A 21799-nucleotide genomic window follows, 5' to 3' on the forward strand; every position below is an offset into this window, starting at 1 on the left:
TTCCGCGTCGAATGAGTCGAGAAGAAAATTAAAACTATTTTGAGTTTTCTCCGAATTGCCCCGAAAGCCATCGGGGCTGCCCAAATTTTGAAACGGCATAATCTCGTCACGCAACTTGGCACCAACTTAACGGACCTCGTGGTTGGTGAAATTGGCGTCAGGTCGACCAACCATCGAGGCCATGGCTTCCGAGAATATGCGTCTCCCCGAAACTAAGCCAAAAAATAAGCTTTAGCACGGCTTTTCAAGGTATTTCTCGCGTAAGTCCTACTCCGAAAATGATGCCCTAATCAACCCGATCAATCCCAGCCCGCGTGTCGGTCAGTGGTGAATGGTGATGTGCGTACTACAAACTTGCTATGCACAATTTTAGTGAGTTCGCATTAGTGCGTCGTTTCACCAGCGAAAATTTCACAGTTTCCTGCAAGGAAAAGAAGTTGGAAAAATACCAACAAGAGTAGGTGCAGATCAGACTGCCGACCATCGCTGCCTAAATTGGAAGACATCGCGTTTGAATGGTGAAATAACGAAGTTACGCCTCTGCCAAAGAATCATCATCGTCAGAGGAGCGTAAAATCGGGCCGTTTTGGTACACCTGGTGTAGGTGGCTGTGGAGCGCCATGATGGCTGGACGTGAACCGACTGTCAATTGTTCGAACAATTGTCAATGTTTTGAACGTGAAAAGGCAGTGGCTCGAATTCAGGTCAGTAGCGCGGACGGCAAATGAAATTTTATGGCATTTTTTCGTCTCGCAGTCGCTTGGATCAATGTTAGCAATGGCATTCGTGTCAGTTCTACACGTCGAGAGATCCCCCCCGAGTCGCCACGTTGTCTCGGGAACGAATTGGTGTCCCTTTGCAGTGTTTACGCGAATTTAACCGTGAATTTTTCCTCTCGTCAAAGTCCGTCTCGGGGACGGTCACCATCAAAATAAGAGGAACGGCTGGCACGTCGCGCTAAACTCGGAGCTATCACGGCAACACCTCACCGGCAAAACTGCGTTTTTCAGCGAAGAATGATCAATATCAAAGATGACTTACCTCTCAAACGAATCTCCGTTCTGCACGTACTTTTCGACGCCCAGCAAAGACGTGAGGGACGTGTCACTTCCCGGGGGACTCGCGGACGAGTAGTCGCCCTGATCGAAACCTGCAAAAAGGTGCAAAAGCGCACTTAAAAAATTACAGAAAATCGCTGAATGCACCCCCGCAAGAATGCCCCGAGTGAAAGGAAAATAGGAAGGCATAAGGGCCGATAGAGGGGCCGAGGCCCCGAGGATGATGCGAAAAGCACTCACCTTCAAGAGGCATCTCGGGTCGATAGGTTTGGGTTCTCGAGGGCGAGCTCGTTGCCGCCCCATCTCAACGAGGAGGAACGCCGAAAGCCCACTTTCTGGTTTTGGGTGCTTTTCGAGGGGGGAAAAACTCTCACTCGCAAACGGGAAAAAAAACCGCACCCCCCCAATCGAAAACCGCGAAACAAAAACGCGCTGACGTCAGCCGGGGTGGAAGCGTCGCGACTCAGCTACAACAACAATTGGAAACCGGTTTTTTTCAACAGGAGCATCAAAACAAACTAAATCCGCGTGGCTAAAGGCCAAACACCCCAAAGCAGCCGGGTGGAGTTGTAGGGTAATTCTGGGCGCGCCCGTCCGAAGAACGGGGCGCTCCAGTCGCGCCCCGATCGATTGGGAGCCTGCGCAGCAGCGGGGTCGTTTCCTCGGGGCGGGGGTGGATGTGATGATAGTGTAACAGGGGCCGGGGCGGCGGGGGGAGGTTTGGGCTTGGACTTGACCTTGGGGGATAAACGTTTGGAAGCGACGAGTGCGTGGGATTTCTTTTTTATGAATTTGATCGACGGATCACGGATACGTATCCGATTGTAAATACGTAAGATCAATTCGATGTCCCGTTTCGAAGCGAGATAACGCTGGCCCCTCGGCAGCTGCGCCGAGCGAGGGGGCGTCGAAGGGCAGCTTAAGATATCTAAAAGTGAAATTTTAAGAAATTAAAAAAAAATTAAAAAAAAAAAAAACGTGCCTTAGAAACTTCAAGTGCCCGGCCCCTCGACGCCGGCGCATCGCCATATTGGAAATTAAAATAAAAAAAACAAAAACGGAGCCATCTTGGAAATGATAAAACGATAAATCCGTGCCATTTTGCAAAAACTTTGCGGTTTCCCGGCCTACTTGCATGCCTTCTCTATATCTATCGGTGACGCAGGGAATGGGGTACGGTTTTAGCTACGACAGTATGGGTTTTGCAGGTTAGGTTTCGAAGGATTCCCTACTTGAACAGGATACATTCAAAACATCCCCATCTTCAAACACACGCAATAGGCGAGCACCTTCGCGTAACACCCGAAAAGGCCGGAAAATTCGCTTTCCAATGAGGCGCCACGATACTGCGTTCGAATTCGGCGTGACGGCGCAACGCGCACTTTTCCAAGAAAATGACGGAATCTTTTTAGACACGACTGCAGCAAGGTCGGCGCAACGGCCGTTTTGCCGCCACTTTTAATTCGAACGTCAGCGTTTGACACAACACTTTGTAGGAAATTAAGAGCATTATTTATGTGGGGAAACATTATTTCCAACGCGGTCGCCTTGATCCCGTGTCTGTCGTATGTCACGCAGCCGGGAACAAACTGACAGTTGACTATAGAATGCGAGCGATCTGACCGACTTGACATATGTCAATTGTATAGAGAGTAATGACGAAAGAAGTGCAACAAAAAATTCATTCCGGGACATTTCGCTGTCCAAGAATGACCTTTTTTCCTAAATACGGCTCTGGCAGGTCAAGGAGATGCTATTCATGCTTGGAAAACAATGGCCACTTGTTGGAGGAATTTTTGAAATTTAGGTGATGAACGGTTCGTTGAAAAAATAAGCAGTTTCACTGGCTTTTGTAGGGTAAATTACGCATAAATTGAGCAGGTGCGTAAAATAACAGAAAATTGATTAAAAACTAAAATATTGCGTGAACTACTAAGTGTGGCACGCCAATGGATTTGTGGGAAAAAACGTCTTAAAATTAGCAAAAAACTTCCAGGGCCGCATTTTAAAAAAAGACAACTATTCTTGACAAACGAAGAAACGTTGTTAATGTAAGCCTCACAAACGAGTACGATGGACACGCGGTCTTAGTTTCCGCCCATCTCTTGCCATGGCTCGGAGGAAATGCAAAAAAACAAATTTTGCGGTTTTCGAAATAACAGAAAACTGATCAGTTCGTTCGTGAAGCTGCTCCCTTTAATGCGCAAACTTCTCTACCATACAACCCCATACTCTAATTTCGGTTTGTATCCATTAGTGTTCGCGAAATCTCCACGCTGAGCATCCTTATATTGGACGCCCAGTAGAGTATTTCGCGATTTTTAAACTAACGAGCTCTACGTTTCCCAAAAGCTGTAAAATTTTCGGTTTCAGGTAAAGGAAAAGGCTGTGACACATCAATGAATATGTGACAAAAAATGGCTTTCAAACGCTCAAAAAGTTTACCGGGAGTGTAATTTGAAAAAATGCGATTCATTACCGTTCTTGGCGATATTCGAAAATTTCTGCTTTTTTCTTTAAATTGCCATCTGTTCGCTCATGAACTTGTCCCCTTAAATTTGAAGCTTTCCTCCCACTTAATCACCGTTTACGCAAATCCTCGCCCGATATCCTTGACTTGGACACCCGGTATATTGGATGCTTCATGCTTGCAAGCGCAGATTATGCAAAAGTTCTCTATCAAAACTGCCGCAAATTATTCAAACGAAGAGAAAGAGAACGTGGTTGAATTCTATTTGAGATTAAGTGGAAACGCAGCTGCGGCGTGCGCTGGGCGGAGAGCAACTGACTACATAAACGCAATTTAATCGTTATAAATTGCAAATAATCGACTAATTATAAACAATCCATAATTTAGCAAGTCCACAACCATGTAATGTGTGGATTGTCTTTTACATGGTCGATTCCCGTTCTCACACTCGAACCGCTGGTCTTTTGAATGGTCAATGCCGTCGCGGATTTGAAGGAATGAGACTCAATACTTCTAGAAACGTCGAGTGCGCAGGGTGCCCCTTGGAAGAGAGAAAAGCGCGCGTGCGCAGACGGTTTAGCTGGGGAGCTATGTTCTTTTAAACCCCAATTTCCCTAATTCGCGCGTGCGCTTCCGAGCGAAATTCAACCCCACAAGTGATAATTTCTGTTCAAGCACGTACGCCCCTGAAGAAGCTTTTCGAAAACGCCCGAAAAAAACAATTTTTCTTGAAAATGGTAAAATTTAAAACACCTCTGAAACGCGGTCTCTCGTAAAAGTCTCTAAATTTCGCCTGAAAAGTGTCTTTTAGGAACCAATATACGGGATGTTCCAAAGAGATTGTAGAACTTAAGGTTGTGAGCAATCTTTGCATAGACACCCCTGGTCAAAACTGAGCCATTTTTGTTCAACAACGTAACGTTCGCTCGTGGAAAATGATGACCCCAACCTGGATCCATAAATTTGTTCTTTGAACGGTTGAATTGCCCACCCGTTGTAACATGTGCGGATCTTGCTGCACGAAAAGAGAGGCTGCAATCGCTCTTCCCAACAATTCCTCTTGGGCGGCTGCGGGTGGTTCATATACCAACGACTTGATATAATCCCAGAGGAAAAAGTTCGACGGACTTAAATCTGAACTTCACGCTGGCCACCTGACAGGTTCGCCTCTTCCCATCCATCAACTCATAAAAATGTTAGTTTAGATGGTCCTGCACGGTACGGGTAAAATGTGCAGGTGCACCGTCATGTTGGAACCACATTCTACTCTGTATGCCCATAGGAACGGGTGCGTTATCCAACAGCTCAGAAAGTCAGAAGACAAAGAAATTTTTTGTTTGTTCGATTTTGTTCTATTCACTTAAGTTGAATATCGAAGCCTTGAACAAAAATGCCTCTGGGGCCAAAAAGACTTGTTTCTGACTAGAGGTTTCTATACCAAAAATTATTCGCCGCAATGTCCCTTATAACCTTCGTAAGTTTGGTACAACCTTTCTGGAGCACCCGGTAAATCTAGCACCAATTTGGGACACCCGGTATGGGAGGTCAGACCTGCAACGGGAATGTGTGCAGTTTATAAACTAATTGCATATCAAGGGTTTTGACTATCCAGGGATTCGCATTAAACTGTGGTAAGTGGTAATCTACCCTACAAGGAGAAGTGTGCTCAAGTGCGTGAGTGTGACGGGTTCTCTGTTACCTGCAATGTGCCAGTAGACGACTTTGTCATTGGTCTTGGAGGCATTAATATCTAATCCTGTATCCTGATTGGTTCCTACAGCTTTTTTCGGGCGATAGATGAGCCAATTATCTGCTAGGGATGTCGTATTGAAGAGAGATAGCATGGATGCAAGCCAGATAAGTGATCATATGTCAACTTTCTGTGGAATAAAACTGTCAGATTCACAACTCTTAGTGTAAAAGCTTTGACAATGTTGCCTACGTGGCAGATCTAGAGAAAATTGGCCTCTATTGTACTCCATACGTGATGGGACCAACTGTACGACTTGGTGTTTGGATTCACCGTTTGCCATCCAGGTTTCTGTTAGGACAGTTAGCTACATGCACTTTAGTTAGGAGTAGCTACTCCCCGGTAGCACTCGGCAACTGCTAGTTTTGTTATGGGTTATCCTCAGGTTATTTGCAATTTACTCGTGAAAGTAGAAGAAAAACGTGTTTAGTGCATGCACAGAGGCAATTTGGAGGCTTTGATGCATTGACTGAACAATTTCGGACAGTTTTAGACAGTGCAAAAATGTCTTGTCCTCGTACTCGTCCGGCGAATTACCGATCAACTGAATTTCATTTCTAATAACTGTCAACTTCCCATTTACATCACACATACAATGCATTTTGTCATCATTGAAGTTGACGGTCAAACTCGAAAATATCCGGACAAATTCAATATGACTCATCCCTCTTGGCGGCATATTCCCGGCATATGCAATTTTGAAACGAATAATTTTAAACATAATGTCGTGACGACCTGATGGTTAATTTGGGATTTTCCTAGATCAAAGGAAAAGTTACAGAGCTTGGCAACACTGCACTGAAGGGGGGGGGGGGGGGGGGCAAGCTCGCCCCTAATAGGAAGCCCCCGTCCCCTAGGCTTGTAAACAAAGGAGATGCCTTACGGGCCAATAGTAGTTCATGTGTTAAAATTGTTGAGTATCACTGTCATTCGCGTCACATAGCAACTTATTGATCCTGTCATTATTGAAGTTGGCGGTCAAGATCAGAAATTTCCAGACAAATTCAATATGACTTATCCGTCTTGAACGAGAGTTTCTGGGTAAATTTACCGATCGAGCAATTCGAACGTTGAGGTGTGGGCCCCACAAAAATGTGGTGAGCTGACCGGTGGAAAAATATCACTTGCCTTAAAGCATCAGTTCGTTCGCACGCCAGGCAACCCTTGTGGCAATGGCGCATCTCAAGTTTCCATTAAATATCTAAAAATTTGGAAAAGATGTGAAGGAAAAAAATTTGTCCCTGCCTTCAAATACTATTTTCTGCAGTCGCCTTATATTGCGATTTTCTATTGACTTGCGAAAAGACGCGGACTAAAACTAAACCATCCTGAACACACGATAATTGCCTTTCTAAGCTAATAATATCTAACAGTGAAGATCCTGTTTCTGTGGTCGCCTGGTATATTTTAATCAGAATTAAAAAAAGTAATGGATAAGTGAATAAAATAAGAGAATTTCCCGGGAAATTGGGGTTATTTCAAGTTCTAAGCACACGAAAAGATATTCAAAAAAATTTATGGAGATCTGTGGGGTGTAAGGATGTCAAAAGGGCAGGGGAAATTAAGATATTTAAAGGAATTATAGGAGGTTTTATAAAGGAGGCAACCCTTGCACCTTCATATTTGTTTAGAGTTTGTAATGAGTTCCCCAGATTGGTAGTTAAAATTGATAATAACTTAAGCCTAGTGGTACCTAAACTCTCCATTTTACAGAGATTCTTAGAAGAAATATCAATTAACGCTTCTAAAAATGTCACTTCAATTTAAATCAAAAATTATTTGCTTTATATGCTAAGGCCCAGTTGAGTAATAAATAATCATAGCATACTGTAAAGCGTAGTGTCGAAGAGTTTAACTGCACAACTAAACCTACAAGTTCATGCTAGTGTGACAAGGACTAGTATCACAAGCACATTCTCACATACATCAACATGCAGCACAGTCAACACAAAGGAGCTTATGAGAGCTCCGTTGAATGCTTGATCATCTGGAGCGTGGAGTATTTAAAGTTACATCAGTTGACATTCCTCGAGGGGGGCATTTTCAAATGGGGAATTGCGCCTATAAATAATCCAGATAACGAGTCATACCTTCGTCAGTCAGATCATCCAAAAGCTCATCGTATGTTAGTGAAACATCTAAAAAACAGGGACAACGTCACAGGGTTTATTTTGGGCAAAAATACAATCCATTCGACTTACCAGCACCGGCCATTTTAGTTCGGTTTGAGTGAAGGGGGCATTTGCAGGGACACACACACAGTTCCAGCGGACGGTTTCACTGAGAATTGGGCCGAATTCGTGGGAATATCGGTGAAAAAACTCAATATAAAGGGAAATTCAACCAAACGACAGAATGTTTATGAAAGAAAAAATTGTTGTTTTGCATTTTCGGGCAGTGCTGCCAACACCCACGAAGAAGAACAGCAGCGCATCGTTCCTCTGACTTTGACGCCTCGCCAAAATTTTTTTCTAAATACAGAGCCTCGTATTGCCCCTTTTCTACCTCCCAAAACCCCGACGAGTCGCCCCCAAGAACGTAATTAATCAAGTCTCCAATACTCGCGCAACTAAAGAAACAGCATTAAAACCAAATTTGGGTTTGAAAATTGCCGTTGCCAACATGGCGAAGGCAAGATCCCCACAAACGGCGGGCGATTTGAAACGGCGGGTAGAAACGAGTATCGATTTCCAGGGCGTTAAGAGTGAAACTCTCCGGCAACGTTAACATTAAAAAATATATTCCTGATAGAATTAATCAAAAACAACGTGTTCTCTTCATAAAAATACCTATTTTTGAGCCGATTCGCAACCGTGGCAATATTAAATAAATGCAGAATATACACAAGCAGTGTCCGACTTGGGTCTTAAGAAGCGAAACTGAATGGTTTCACAAGCCAGCGGGTTGAAATCCTGTGCCGGCTTATTTGTTCGAATCAGTTACATCTAATGCAAGTCTCCGAGACACCAAAACACAAGAAAGTCATACTAAATAAACTAAACAAAAACAAATTTAAAAACACGCTCTTATAACAATATGTACAATCAAAGGCCACGTTTTCGTATCCTTTACATTATTTGCCTACATAAAGGGGACGCAATGATCCCTCAAATCTCTATAGTACAGGAATACAAAAAGACTAGCAAAATCAATAACCTTCTACTCCTCGACCCTTAGTTAAACTTATCAATAACCTATTGAGGTATGAACGTGGCCAGATAATAACAATCATTTGTTCCTACGCTTGAAGAAGAACTCTCCACAGTCACTGCTCGATGTCACCTTTGCGAAAGTCTTCGACCATGATCTGGCTGAAAGGGGCGCGGCACATGGGGCACTCAGTTAGCATGTTGGCACAGGAAGCACAGAAGCCTCTGAAGAAAAAAATTACCCGTTAGGTTCCCTTGAATGTCCAGAACAAACTCACACCCTGTATATCAACTACTAATCTATACAAGGTGATTTTTAAAGCGTTCCCACTAATATTTATCATCTATCTGCCGCCTCATCGCTGCTATACCTTCAGAAAAAACCAATAGTGTAAACCCCGCACAAAATCACCCTATATAAACCAAAGAGTGAATTGACTCAACATACATGCTACAGGAGAACTTACGAATGCCTGCAGGGCAAAAGCCGTATGGTGGCCTTCTGGTCGTAACATAGCGTGCAACTATCCTCCCTAATATTCTGTTGCCTCAACTGCCTCAAGAAAATGTGCCTCGGCAGTACTACTTTCTCCTCGGCTCTCAACACTCCGCAATCATTGAAAGTATTGAACTCCACCCTGGGAGCGTGCCTGAAGGGCTCTGCTCCGAAATTGAATCTGCACTGCTGGAAGGACATGAAGGAGGCCGCGGCAAAGAAACCTGACCTAAAATTCGTTTAGTCAAACCAAAGTCGATGGAAAATGGTTTAGATGGACGCACTTAGCCATACTGAAGACATGAACACTCGGCGGTAGACTCACTCCGTTCACTGAAAATATTATTTGCTGATTGTGGAGGTCTAGAAGACACCCCAGGACGTCGCCAGGCTGCCACCGGGGAAGTTTCTGGGGGTCGGACTTTGCGTTGTACCAAATCAGTCTCCGGCAGCCGTCATATGACAGTGAATATCGGTCATCGCCTATACCATAGCCTTCCTAGGAACCTCCCCTTATTGTAACCGTTTCCATCAAACTCTGAAAGCTACTTACGTGGTTTAGAAAGTTACTGTTCTTAGTCGCCCATCCGATTTGCATTACACCAGGCGTTATAATCAGCACCTCGTAGTACCAGATACCAGCATCAGCTTGGGAGGTGCACCTCACACTCTCAAAGCTATACGCGTCACTTCTTGCCTCAAGGCCGTCAGGTGAGATCTTCAAGTATTCACTGACGTCGCTGGTGTTGAGCATTGCATTTATGTGTTCCATGTTTATCGATAGATAGGAGTAATTTCGGTCCTCAGTTATAACTGTAGTGATAAAACGATGGGGATATTGTTAAAATTGATTAGGGAGTCTTACAAATGTTATCTAAAATCCATTGGGCGCAGAAACCGGCCTGTCGCTTCACATAATGCGTCTCACTTTTCCACTTTTCCAGCTTGTGGATTGGAGAGGGACTCATTTTCTTCAGCTTATTCAAAATCGATATTTTGTTTTGACTAGATTGCGCGAATTTTTCTAGCGCTATTAACGAAAATAAAATCACATTGGGATTAGTCTCTGGTTCCTGAAAGAAAGCATGTTTTAGTTACCAAAATGGTCCAGTTCTTGGTTAATGGCTATGAATCCTTATTTTCAACACAAGCAACACCTGAGTTTAAAAAAAACTAACCAAATTTGTTAGAAGATAATCTATAACTCCACCATTTAAAATCTCTATATTCCTAGGACCAGCTAACTTTTCGGCAATACTACCAAGTGCCACGCAAACATTCCTCTGCCTAGCAGGATTGTCTCTTTCACTTAAAGCAGTTTCACGTGAAAGAACAAACATGTTCACCACCTGAAAATAGGAGTCCATTAGCAATGGGTGGCAACAGAAAGTGGCTCTATGCAGTTAAAGCTGCAGGGTGAATTAACTTTTCATCTTCACATAATTTGTTATTACCTTTATAATGGACTCTTTAGAAGGCAAAGGGCAATCATCTAAAAGCAAAGTAATAACCGAAGGGCCTAGAGGGTCTGCTAAAGGTATAACTTTGATCATAGAATTGACTACTTGGATCCAACCTTCCTCGTTGTCAGCAATGTTATGCAGGTGCAGCATAGCACTTGGTGGTTCCTGCTCACTGTAAATAGGAATATAACAAAAGTTCTACAAAACAATATGGTAAATAAGTACAAAATTAAATCTCCTTAAATAACTGATAAGCTGTGGGTGACTAAGATGTTTTACATAAAAATTAAAGAAGTCGTACTTTGCTCTAAGTTTTTTAAAGTTTGCTGAATCTTAATCAGGTACTTACTTGTCCACTAAAGTCTCAATAATTCCTAAAGTATCTAAGATTAGCTTGTCAACTAATGAAACATCACTCTGTGATTTGGCCTCGACTTTGTTGGGAGTCCTCTGCATCTGTGGGGCTGGTGATGGAGGAGAATGAGAAAGATGCCCTCGAATATATGGCTCTTGCACCTCCACCCTATGTAGTGCCACCGTGGTACCCTCCTCGTTCTTCTTTTTGCACCAGCACATACCCATACTGTTTCGCCTTAATTACTAGCTACATACTCTTGGTGAGGTTCTTGTAAACTGGGAGGGTTCTATGTGGGGCTGAATAGAAATAACATATCACTTTTATTGCTGCTGATTCCCTGATGAGTTTGCAGAACGGCTCCAGACATTAGTGGCGGGTTCTGCTTAACGCGGGGCGCTGCTTAAAATCTAATTTTGTACGTTTTATGTTGCATTTTTTGGTATTTTTTAAGTTTTATTTGGCCACTACTTTGAAAACTTTGGGATTGTTGGTTAGGAGTTGTAGCTGTCAGTTTGTGACGTTTGTTCGTTTTGATAGTAAATTTTTATTCGTTTAGAGCACACCACGTGAGATTGAAGAAGTTTAGTAAAGAGAGATCACGTGATATCTGTAGATAATGGAGAATAATATGGCAACGTTGTAAATTCATATTTGGGTTGCTAACTCATTTTGTTTTTTCTCTACTGATAAGAAAAACTTTGCTATCGCTTTATGTGACTTTTTTCTGCCAGAATCTCTGCCCTCTGTGCTCTCATAATGCATAAACACATTGCAAAAAAATGTCTCCTTTAAGATCTTCATGCGAAGCGAATCTCAGCAGTAAACTTGTTTCTTGTATGCCTGATTGCATTATACACCAGATTTTTCTCTATTCCTGATAAGTGGAAGTCCACTATTATTTTGAGTGACTGAATTTCGCACAAATTTTCCTTTCATGATGTAAATTGTAGAAGAAAATGTTTGCATATACAGACGTCTTCGAAAATATAATTTGTATTGTGTATGCCTGGTTGCCTTAACATATCCATCAAAATTGTCATGACGTGAAACATTAAAAATTCTAACCTAAGAATTCAACTTATTACACAAATGTACACAGTGAATTATCAGCGTTTTCAAAGTCTTTTTGCCTTAAAATAAAAAATATGACATTCCTAAAGTCCTGGGAAGAATTTGAGAAGGCCGCAGAGAAACTGTACCTTCAGGATCCTTATAAAGTACGATACACTATGAAATATGTGCACTCCAAAAACCAGCTCATCCTGAAGATGACTGATGATTCAGTGGTATGTATGCGTTATTGAGCAATGGCTCTTGAGCCACGGTTTAAGCATTATTTTCTGCTAAAAGTGTAAACGAATTTACCTCTCTGATATTCCTGTTTGTGGCCAATAACTTAGGAAACATATGGTGGAGCCTGCATATTGACCCAAGCACTGGAGCTGTTGCCTTGTTTTCCACAATATAGTTTCTGTTCTAGTGCCTTCAATTCAAAACAGAAATCGCCCAAGACCTGAGGAAAATCGACAAGTTCATTAGCAACCTGGTGAGGCATATGGTGTCCAAAGAGTCATAATTAACCATTCCAATGGTTTACATTAAACCATTCTAAGGGAGAGACTCTTATTCATTTTTTGTTGAGGCTGATTGTTTTTTTAAATTATCATTATAACTGTATTTTCTATAATAAAAATACTCTTTTCAGTTAATGCCTAAGGATTTGTTAACTGAGACTGAGTCTTTCATAATAGTATATTTCTGTTTAAATAACATAAGCACAATATTAAATTTAAATAGTACAATACAGAGATAAAAGCACTTTGCCTAGGACACCTATACAAACAAAGGTCTATTCCATAATATATAAATTTCACTGGATTAATATACAATGTTGGTCAACAAAATTTACACACTGACTGAAGTCAAATTGAACTAAAACCAGCATAAATAGGATCCTATGAACATCATTTGCCTAAATAAATAAAAACCTCGCTTTAAGCATGATTTCGTTCATATCACAAAATTAAGGGACTGAATTATTGGAAAAGTCGCTTTAGCAATCTACACTGAAACGTCACTGGTAACATGCATTAATTTGGCTTTATTGGTTCAAGCTGGAAACTGCAGTGAATATGATGAATTGAAAACGTTTCACAAATAACAATTCGAGTACTAATTCATGGATACCTGCCAGACAATCAAATGACTTAGATCTCCCTGATTATTGTGCTCGGCTAATACTGCAGCGTCGCTGATCATACTGTCCTCCATTTCATCACCTAAAAGCAATTTTTAAGTTGCGTTAAAGCTTTATGGTTAATCATAACGCTAAGGGTGCAATGGTCTATTGTAGCTAAGGCGCGACTTGAGGGAAAAAAGGAATAATGCACACCTACCCCATGGGATTCCCAGGATCGTTACTAACTTGCCAAATCAATAGATGTGAAGCTCCGTCTCTCGGTTCGCAATCGTCTTCTGCAAATTCGACGGTTTGTTATCCTCCGTCTTTGACAATATCAGCAGTATTTACAGCAAAATTTGAAGTGGAGAGACCAAAAAAACCACCCAAAACTCCCGCTTTTAAGAAATTAATTTGGAAGAAAAGTTGGTGTTAAATTTGGCTTAATCACCTAGGAATCCCTATGCGTTCTACAGTTTTCCTACTTGCATGCTTGCAGGTGACACCAGAAAGGCGCTTAACTGAACACTCACCGACTCTAAAATCAACGTATCCTTCTCCTCCAGAAATTACCAGCATGCAGTTCGGCTGCTGCTTCTGGGTACTTCCTACCGAAGTCACCGAAGCAGCCATCGCTTCTGATGGAGTGGAAGCGGCGCTGACACCTACAAGAATACAAATTTGGGGCTTTTAAGAGGGCACGACGTGGTTTTAGACGCGGATTTTTCACCTCCATGGCCAGGTACCGCCACGAAAAACTTAACATTGTCTCTATGGCCGTGGAAACTGAGTTGAGCGTGAGCCATAGTGCAATAGGGAATGTCGCTTCCACGCAGAGGCGGTGCGCGTACACCTAGGAAAAGATAGTGATTAAAGGCTTGATAGATTAATTACAACATCGCAGTAAAATGATCAATAAAGCCACTAAGTCACGTTTCTTCTACACTTACTTATCCCTGGAACGCTAGAGCTCCTCGGTATCACCGCTCCCATGCTGCTGCCTGCATCGCTCAACGGTACGGAAATGATGACCCCGTTACTGGTGCCAATCCACAGCCGATTTGAGGAGATCAGCAGACTGGTAATACGGACTAGAGAAAAACCTAATTTACCAGTACCTGCGTGAAAAAGCTCACAAATTACTCTAATTGTCACTCACTAAGCTGTGGGTGCTTACCTAACATTTTACTAACGTATGGCTCGATGTCCACGTCCTGAAGGTGCTGATAAGTGTAGGCGTGGTACAGTCTCAATGTGGAGTCCAGACGAATGGAGACCCACACTCCGTCACCCAGCCAAGCCATTTGTCGGACCTAAACATACATTTTTTAATACTCGCTGTTTTTTCGCTGTTAAAATGGGCCTTACAGGGCTCTCTCTCCTGGGATGGGCTTCTAAGGTGTGACAGATTTTGAGCTCTCGAGGTTGCAGCACGTGTATCTTGTTCCTGTAGCCGCACCACACCTTATCGCCCACCACTGCGAGCTGCCTGACGGATTGGTGCGGTAGGCCGATTTGCACTATGTGGTATTGCGACAGGTCCCATTCCCCTTCATCGGTTCGCTTGAAAACGGCGACTTGGGCGTTGGCCAGGGCCACCATAACTCGACCGTTGATGTGACTGGAACAGCTAGTTACATGGAGATTGAAGGGTGTTAGAACGCACTTACACTATACTAATCACTGCGTCTTTTAGCTTAACGCTTTGCAAGCGTTGAGACCAATTGGCTACTGAGGAATGGACGTACACGTTGCCCTGTTCGTCTCCCAGCCACATGGTTGCCAGGACGCTTGACATGACCTGGAAAGAACCGTTTAATTTCCTTGTTATTGAAGAAGTTCAGGTGCTACATACCTCTTGGTTTACGCTCGCGGAAGGACTCTCCTCAGCCTCATTTTCGGTGGGAGGCGACTGCTCTTTAGCCTCTTCGGGCTGAGGTGCCTCCTCAGGCTGCTCACTGATTCTGTATTTGTCTTTCTTGTTAACGGCAGTTTCGTCTTTTGGCACAAACATAATTTTGCCCAGCAAAGCTGCCTCTTCGCTTTCTTCCTGGCTTCGAGTGGTTTGCTTCGAAGCAGAGCCATCGCTTGATTTGGAAGGAGAGCTCGGTTCCTTAGGGGGTTCGACACCCTCTTCCACTGGCATATCAACGGGTGTGTCGATATAATCACTAGGACTAGCGCCTGGAATACTGGCAATGCACAATACCTGCGCCGAACACACTCCAAAGCTATTGATCAACTCTGCGGGATTATTAGCATCGATCACCTGAAAAAACCCGTTTAAGCCTTAATCCAAGTAGCAGTCTCTTTCCTTACAGTCACAATACTGGCCTGCTGCGTGGTAGTAACTATCCACACAGTCGAGGAGAGCTTGGTCTCCAGAAGAGCGGCCTCCTTGCAATTATCCAACTCCTTTTCTAGGGACTGGACTTGAGTTTCAGACTTGGATTGTGGGATTTTTGGACCGTCCGAATAAAAGACGCTCCCACCCACCATCAGGCCGCCATCTTTGGTGTATCCGCCCATCAGGTTCACTCCAGCGGCGCACCAAATGCGCATGTTTGATGTAGTCTCCACTAGAGGCCTGCAGTAAACGGGAACCGGGACTGGGACACTGCTGGTCTGTTTAACTATGTTGCCTGAAGGAGTAACTTTGCCTGGAAGGCTCCAGCCATAGGCGTGCAGACGGCCGTCATCTTTCCTTACGTGGGCTCTAACCTGTTTCGTGGCTATAGAAAGAGAATTAAACAATTTTGAGGTCTCGATTACCTGTCGGTACTGCTCTCTCCTTTCTAGAGCCTTACGGGCTGCATACTTGTCAGAACCTACAAAATGAAAACCTGTATGACTGATCGAACCGACTAAAGCAGCTACTTACATAATCCAACACTACTTAAACACAATGGCTTTATATAAAGGTCTAATATAGCCGAAAACAAGCCTTGGAACTGAAATTGTCAGAGTGTAAAGACACAGAAAATGAAATAAAAGGACTATGAAAATTAACGAAATATATTAAACGTAACATTAACAAAACTACTGGCTAGGGATCAGCATCACACAGGTCTCACAGGTAAAATTAAATGCTTATAAATATGGCACAAATCAATGGTAACGATACTACGGTCATATGGAAGAACAACCAATACAACAGAGCTTTTTGGGTGACCCTGTATATTTTAAAACAAACGCGAATCTCCGTTCACTTTCTGCCCACCAAAAACCGCAAAAAGACTGAACATTTCCGAAATAAACGTAGCCAATCGTCAATATGGCGGTTTCTGTGTTGATGTGTATGGTGGGTTGTCTACAGTCAAGGGCAACTTTTTGCTATATTGACTACGTTTATGCCAGCATTGATCCTATACAGCTTGTTCTAGTGATGTGGTGACTATGCTCTCAAAAAAACTATAGTTAAATCTACTTCATAATTAGCATAACCATTATCCCACCGCAATGCCTTAATCGAATCAAAAATAATCAGAATCAACAAGAATAGTCCATTAATCTCAACAATAATTCGTATGCCGTTGGCGGTAATTTGACTTCAGAACACCAACCACATAATGTTATCACAATTATTCACAGTCTGCCCTAATCGGAACCTCCTGTATAGCCTAAAAATTTTATTGAGCAAATCTCAGTATACTTCAACCTTATAGCCCCCACACAAAACTCAACAGGGCACTTATTACAGACACAAATGCCTTGTCGAGCATCTCTTTGCCAAAAACTCCCAATATAGGGACGAGCACCAGAAAAACTAGAAATCTACGGGTGCGGTAAAATTGGCTTAGGAAAAGATCGTGTCTACCTGAAAAGGAATCACCGTCATAAGAGAGGGATTACCTTTTAAATGAGCAACAGAAGCACACAGCACTATAGACATAGTCACTGAAGACTCAAGCAGGGGGGTTAGCGATCATTAGCACTGAGCGTTGGAGGGTTTAACTTCGGTTTTTAATGCGACAATTGGTGATTACCCTTAAAAATCACATTATTCAACCTGAGGAAATAGGGAAGGCGCCCTAATCCATTATATAAATATATCACATAAAACTGTATACCTACGATATACTTTAAAAATCACAATCTAATCTGCGAAGAAATGGTGAAGGGGCCAGTCCAACGATCCCCCAATTACTGTATTTACATTGCATTCTAAACCTTACTTCGATGTTAAATTTCCCCAAGTTTACACTCAGACTATGATCGCGATTAAATCGAAAATTGTTTAATCTAACGAATTAAGTTTTAGTAGTGCAGCGCCTAGCGCCTTCGCCATTTTATCATTATCGTGATGTGGCATTCTCGCGGACAAGGGGCATATAGTTATCGGCCAAATTATTAAATTCCTGAGGAAGCACAATTGATGTTCGATTTGAATTTAGCGCCTACACTTTGGGTACCGCTATTTTAGGGCCAAAAGTGTGCACAAAGCTTTCATAAACGGTTCAGTAAGACCATCGTGTGGTCGCTGATATAATTTTACAAACTGATATTAACGTGAAAAATAAGTAACTAAAACATTCCTCTGCAAACAAATTACTAAAAGCATTTGTTAACGATAAAAAGGCAACAGTAATTAACGCTACTTAGCACGAAACCGAAACTTTGGTATTAATGCAATAACTAAACAGCAATTTCTCCCCACCCAATAACACAAGCCCGCAAATGGCCCTAAGATCCAAATTATCAATGTGCCGTCAACTTTAACTAGAAACTAGCCTCTACAGAAACGATGGATTATCACTAGCTTAACATTAAAGTCAACAGCACATTGATAGCTTGGAATTAAATTGAATAGATTACTATCACAGTCGCATTCAACTCCCCAATAACGGACACGATTACTGAAAAAATTACAATTCCGTACCAATTTCTATGTCGCCCCTATCTTGAATCCGGGGTAGGGCCTTCAAACCAGGCGTGACTTGATTGGTGGCAGTCTGGTACTTTAAATGGGGCACTGGCGAGGTCTGCACTCGCTCCCCACTGCTGAACAGTTTCTGGAAGAATTTCCAGATACTGCGGTTGCCGTGTTTGTCCAGGTTGGGTTCCGTTGATGCTCGCAGCATTTGGGTCCAGCGCACTGCCTCTTGCAGCTCCATGAAACTCTCCTAAAAAATTAATAGATGAAATGAAAGATTACAAAGGAACCATAAAACCGACCTTGTACTGATTTCGTTCCATAAGCACTCGAGCCATCTCGGCCCTGGTAAACCTCTTTCGCTGAGATAGTGGAACATCGGCTTCATCATCGGCCTCCTGTTTGGCTTCGTTGGCTTCTTTTATTCGTTTTACGTCCTCCTCCAGTTCACTTATGCGTTCCCTATGGAAATTCCGTATTTTCATACGCTTTAACCTAACAGTCCCCTCACCAACCTTAATTTTGTCCGGGACACGTTCAAAGACAAGATCTCCTCTCGCAGCATGTCGATTTCTCCAGTCAGCTCGTCCACCTTGACTATGAGGTCGTCTTTGACGACGTTTAGAGCATTTCTGAAAGTTGTCAGTTGTTTGAGTTATATTTTTGAGTGAGAATTTACGTTACTTCATTGCGAGCAGCTCATTGTTTTCCATGATGAGGTTTTCTACTTCTTTGCCCATGCCTGAAAAATATGGTTTTTGATAAAATGAATACAAACAATGATTCTGAGGGTGGAGAGCAGCTAAATCCCACTCTACTGCATTGTCCCACAAGAGAAGACAACATCGAACTCTTGGAACAGGGCCCATATAAAAATTTATCATAAATTATGTAGAAAAACTAAATTGTAAATTTCATATTTCCCACGAAACCCGCCAAAATGACGTATTCACGGCTGGGCTGCATTTCATTGGTGGTAAACTAAAAATATTTAAACTGAAGTGCCTTTCTCTCTTTACATTGTCTTGCACGTCAAGGTAGACAGAGACGGGACAATGGCAGTATTTCTGCACCCTCTAAATTTTAAGTGTCAACGATACCGAAAGTACCATATGACGTGAAAGAAATCAACATATGTATTTACTTACAGAGGTGAAAAAGTTCTAAATTATTCAAATTTGAATCTTTTTGGTCAACCAACACAGTAATGGTTGTGCATAAATCAATTTGAACGAAGTTTCAACGGAAATTAGGAGATTTCAGAGTACTTTTCTTAATGCAAACTGGGAATTTGCACCATCATCCAGAAACTGGAAGTAGCAATGAACTATGTACAAATGGGCATTCAATAATGAACTTACCATAGAAATTGTCATTCACTGTAAGAATCCAGATGCAAATTTTTTAGTCCAAGCATGAAACAAGACAAGTTAGTTTGGTAATCAAAAGGTAAAATATGGGCGTGTTTGGTATCCTCGAGAGTCAGGGTTTTAGAGTTTTGCTACAGCAAAGTTACTTGCAGAATCCTAATGGTTTGGAATCAGTTTACCTCTTTAGGAAAATAAACTTATAGACTCTAAGCTTTCGAATGGTGGTGCTGTCAAGACTGCCAAAGACTTGACTCCCAAAGGCAAAACTGAACACATCCCTGAAGCTTTTCCGTTTATAGCGGCTTCTCATAAGCATAAAAACCACAAATATAACACAACTGGGTGAAAAATACCTCTTTGGCTGTTGTGAGGTTTTTACACTCATGAGCATTTATCTCAGAAACACTTACCTGAAGATGCATATTCGCCAGGATGCACCCAACCACCTAGAAAGAATAGTGATTATTTATATAAGAAAACATATTTCCGTATATATAGAGCAACTTACCAGTTATGTCACCTCCATCTTCATCTCCATCTGCATCCTTTATTAATACAACAAATAAAAATTGATTTTCCAAAAATTGACTTCAGCTAATTGCTTACCTGGAAACTCAGTTCCTGGTAGAGGGTATTGCCACTTCTCTGCTCTTTTGTTGTGTGTAACTTCCCACCAGTGTTGTTATTGGATTGTGAACTGGGGGGGCTCACTGGTGACGTTACCACACTTTTATTCTCCAAATTAATAGAGTCAGTTTCTTGAGCCCTTTCTACTTTTAATACTGGAGGTTTGTCCATATTGTCCATTTCACTATGCAAGCTGAAGGCCCATTAAACTACTGAATGTAAATTAATTACCTCTTACCTGGGGGATGAATGTGTACTACTTATGGGAGAAGATGGAATACTGTCTACATTCTCAGCATTTTCTAAGCTGGTGAAACCAAAGGAAATTGGACCTGAACTCCTCTCAATGTTCAGTCTGTTGCTGTGTTGCCGGCCAGCTTCTGCTCGATCATTGACTAGTTGCTGGCCTGAGTGGAGCAATTTGGTTCTTTCCATGTAATCTACATGGGTTTTGAATAGTTCGGTGTATCTATAAAGCATTGCATTGGTCATAATTTGTTTTACAATTCAAGGATAAATGATAAACTTACCTTTCATGCAGCTTTGCATACTCCTTTTTAAGCTCAGCCTCTCTCTCCTCCAACCTACTAGCATGCTCCAGAGAATTCTTATGTTTCAATTCTAACATCCTGACAATCGATTCCAGAGCCTCTAATCGAGAAGTTAGCTCCTTTCTTTCACCTTCAGCTGCATCTTCATACTCCAATAATTTCTGTTCAGCAGTCTTTCTAGCCCCCTTTTCCCGCTCATATTGGGTCACCAATTGTTCATTATCCTCTCTGAGAAGCTCAAGTTCAACGTCTTGTTCTTGATTTTGCTGATAAGCTGAGTCTAAGCATTCAAGAACGTTTACCAACAAGGGCATTAAAGTTTTTACTACATCTTCATCATATTGGGCTATCATTCGTTCAAACTCTTGATAAATGCTCCCAGCTAGTGACTGCACCTTTTCAGACATAACCACATGTGAATCTTCATGAGTGCCATACACCACTTCAGCACCCATGCTCATGTTCATACTGCCAGCCGAGCTGGACATATCCATTGCTTCTGCAACAAATAGAATATAATTTGACAATGCTGTAATCTACTAATATTTCGAAGACTTAAATTTTACGAACATATTTACCTTTGATTAATATTTAAAGGGTTTGCTTACCTATCTGTGAGCAAGTTTTTGTTACAAGGGAAAAGCCTTGGAAATCTGCATAATTTAAAGGTAATTGCTAGTAATTTGCTCTAGGCGTAGTGAAGAATCGTTTCACGAATAGACCTAAGCATTGCTGTTGGTTGTGGGGCGGTATTTGGCCTGAGAAAGGGTAAATGTGTTGGGCTGTGTTATTTCTGTGGATCCACCACCCACTGTTTTTGTCAAGTTGTCATTAGTAGCCATTTTTTTTTTGCGCAGCTGCTTTGTCTCCATACGTCAAGGCCTTTGAGGGTTATTGTTTTTGAAGTATTTTTTGGCAACATCGCGGAGTAGTTCGATTTTTAAATATTTTACAAACCATTTCGGAAATTTACTGGCTCAAATTTATTTTTTTGGAATTATTTAAAGGAATATTTTCATTGTTTTACTGTATCAAAAATGTCGATATTGAAACTTTCACTGGCGAAGAACGTGGAAATTTGTCAACCTAAAACGGATTTCTGACGCCAGTACGTTGTTGCTAGTTTCATGGAATATTAAGTTTTTATCCAACACGGGTTCGGATGATTCTCAGTTTCGGTCCGATGTTGCAATTAGAGTTTTAGCTTAGAATATGAAACATCATGTTCTATGTTCTAAAAGTTTTAAATATAATATAACTCTTCGAAAATCACAAAAACATATTTTTTTAATTACTTTCCGATAGTGATTTTTATCGCCGATAAGGGTGGCAACACAGATGGCAAATTGAGAGATTGAAGTTTCTTATGTTTTATCATTTCAACAATAAAATTAATGTGACGCCATCTATGCATCGTTACACAAAATAACTTCTTTATTTCGCATAGAGTTCTGT

The 21799-nt window shown here is 41.9% G+C and overlaps 5 protein-coding genes across 8 annotated transcripts in view; 2 read left to right on the plus strand and 3 right to left on the minus strand.

Annotated features, from left to right (window-relative positions):
* LOC136415708 (serine/threonine-protein phosphatase 4 regulatory subunit 1-like) overlaps positions 1-7695 on the minus strand; it is a 45061-nt gene extending 37366 nt beyond the window's left edge. For 2 of the 4 annotated variants that reach the window (XM_066400441.1, XM_066400438.1), the window contains exons 1-3: positions 7480-7695; positions 7369-7416; positions 1042-1150 (exon numbers count right to left, since the gene is read on the minus strand). In XM_066400441.1, coding sequence (XP_066256538.1) covers positions 1042-1150; positions 7369-7416; positions 7480-7492 — 170 coding nt within the window. In that variant the 5' untranslated portion in view covers positions 7493-7695. Of the gene's footprint in view, positions 1-1041; positions 1151-1298; positions 1428-7368; positions 7417-7479 lie in introns of those variants that run through there. The other 2 variants (XM_066400439.1, XM_066400440.1) reach the window with 2 other exon arrangements.
* Positions 7696-7965: 270 nt separating this feature from the next.
* eIF6 (eukaryotic translation initiation factor 6) overlaps positions 7966-21799 on the plus strand; it is a 91707-nt gene continuing 77873 nt past the window's right edge. The window contains exon 1 of the mRNA XM_066399897.1: positions 7966-7975. The gene's annotated coding sequence lies outside the window, so the exon portion shown is untranslated. The remainder of the gene's footprint in view (positions 7976-21799) is intronic.
* On the minus strand, positions 8004-11243 carry LOC136415498 (RING finger and SPRY domain-containing protein 1-like). The gene is made up of 8 exons (XM_066400085.1): positions 10736-11243; positions 10378-10558; positions 10102-10272; positions 9789-9996; positions 9477-9736; positions 9208-9422; positions 8895-9152; positions 8004-8652 (listed from the first exon to the last, which is right to left on the minus strand). The coding sequence occupies exons 1-8, from the start codon at positions 10966-10968 to the stop codon at positions 8544-8546; spliced, it is 1635 nt and encodes a 544-aa protein (XP_066256182.1). The 5' UTR covers positions 10969-11243; the 3' UTR covers positions 8004-8543.
* Positions 11825-12448, plus strand: Srp9 (signal recognition particle 9). Its single transcript, XM_066400437.1, has 2 exons — positions 11825-12030; positions 12225-12448. Exons 1-2 carry the CDS (start codon positions 11890-11892, stop codon positions 12318-12320), a joined length of 237 nt encoding a protein of 78 aa, XP_066256534.1. The 5' UTR covers positions 11825-11889; the 3' UTR covers positions 12321-12448.
* syd (JNK-interacting protein syd) lies at positions 12483-21191 on the minus strand. Its single transcript, XM_066400435.1, has 21 exons — positions 20953-21191; positions 20324-20840; positions 20032-20262; positions 19773-19986; positions 19675-19711; positions 19577-19612; positions 19158-19175; positions 18481-18538; positions 18312-18428; positions 18099-18258; positions 17803-18046; positions 15696-15751; positions 15243-15644; positions 14779-15192; positions 14594-14724; positions 14292-14544; positions 14101-14236; positions 13874-14041; positions 13654-13776; positions 13457-13588; positions 12483-13023 (listed from the first exon to the last, which is right to left on the minus strand). Exons 2-21 carry the CDS (start codon positions 20836-20838, stop codon positions 12917-12919), a joined length of 3552 nt encoding a protein of 1183 aa, XP_066256532.1. The 5' UTR covers positions 20839-20840; positions 20953-21191; the 3' UTR covers positions 12483-12916.

This window comes from Euwallacea similis, chromosome 20 (assembly GCF_039881205.1).
Source record: "Euwallacea similis isolate ESF13 chromosome 20, ESF131.1, whole genome shotgun sequence".
Taxonomy (NCBI): domain Eukaryota; kingdom Metazoa; phylum Arthropoda; class Insecta; order Coleoptera; family Curculionidae; genus Euwallacea; species Euwallacea similis.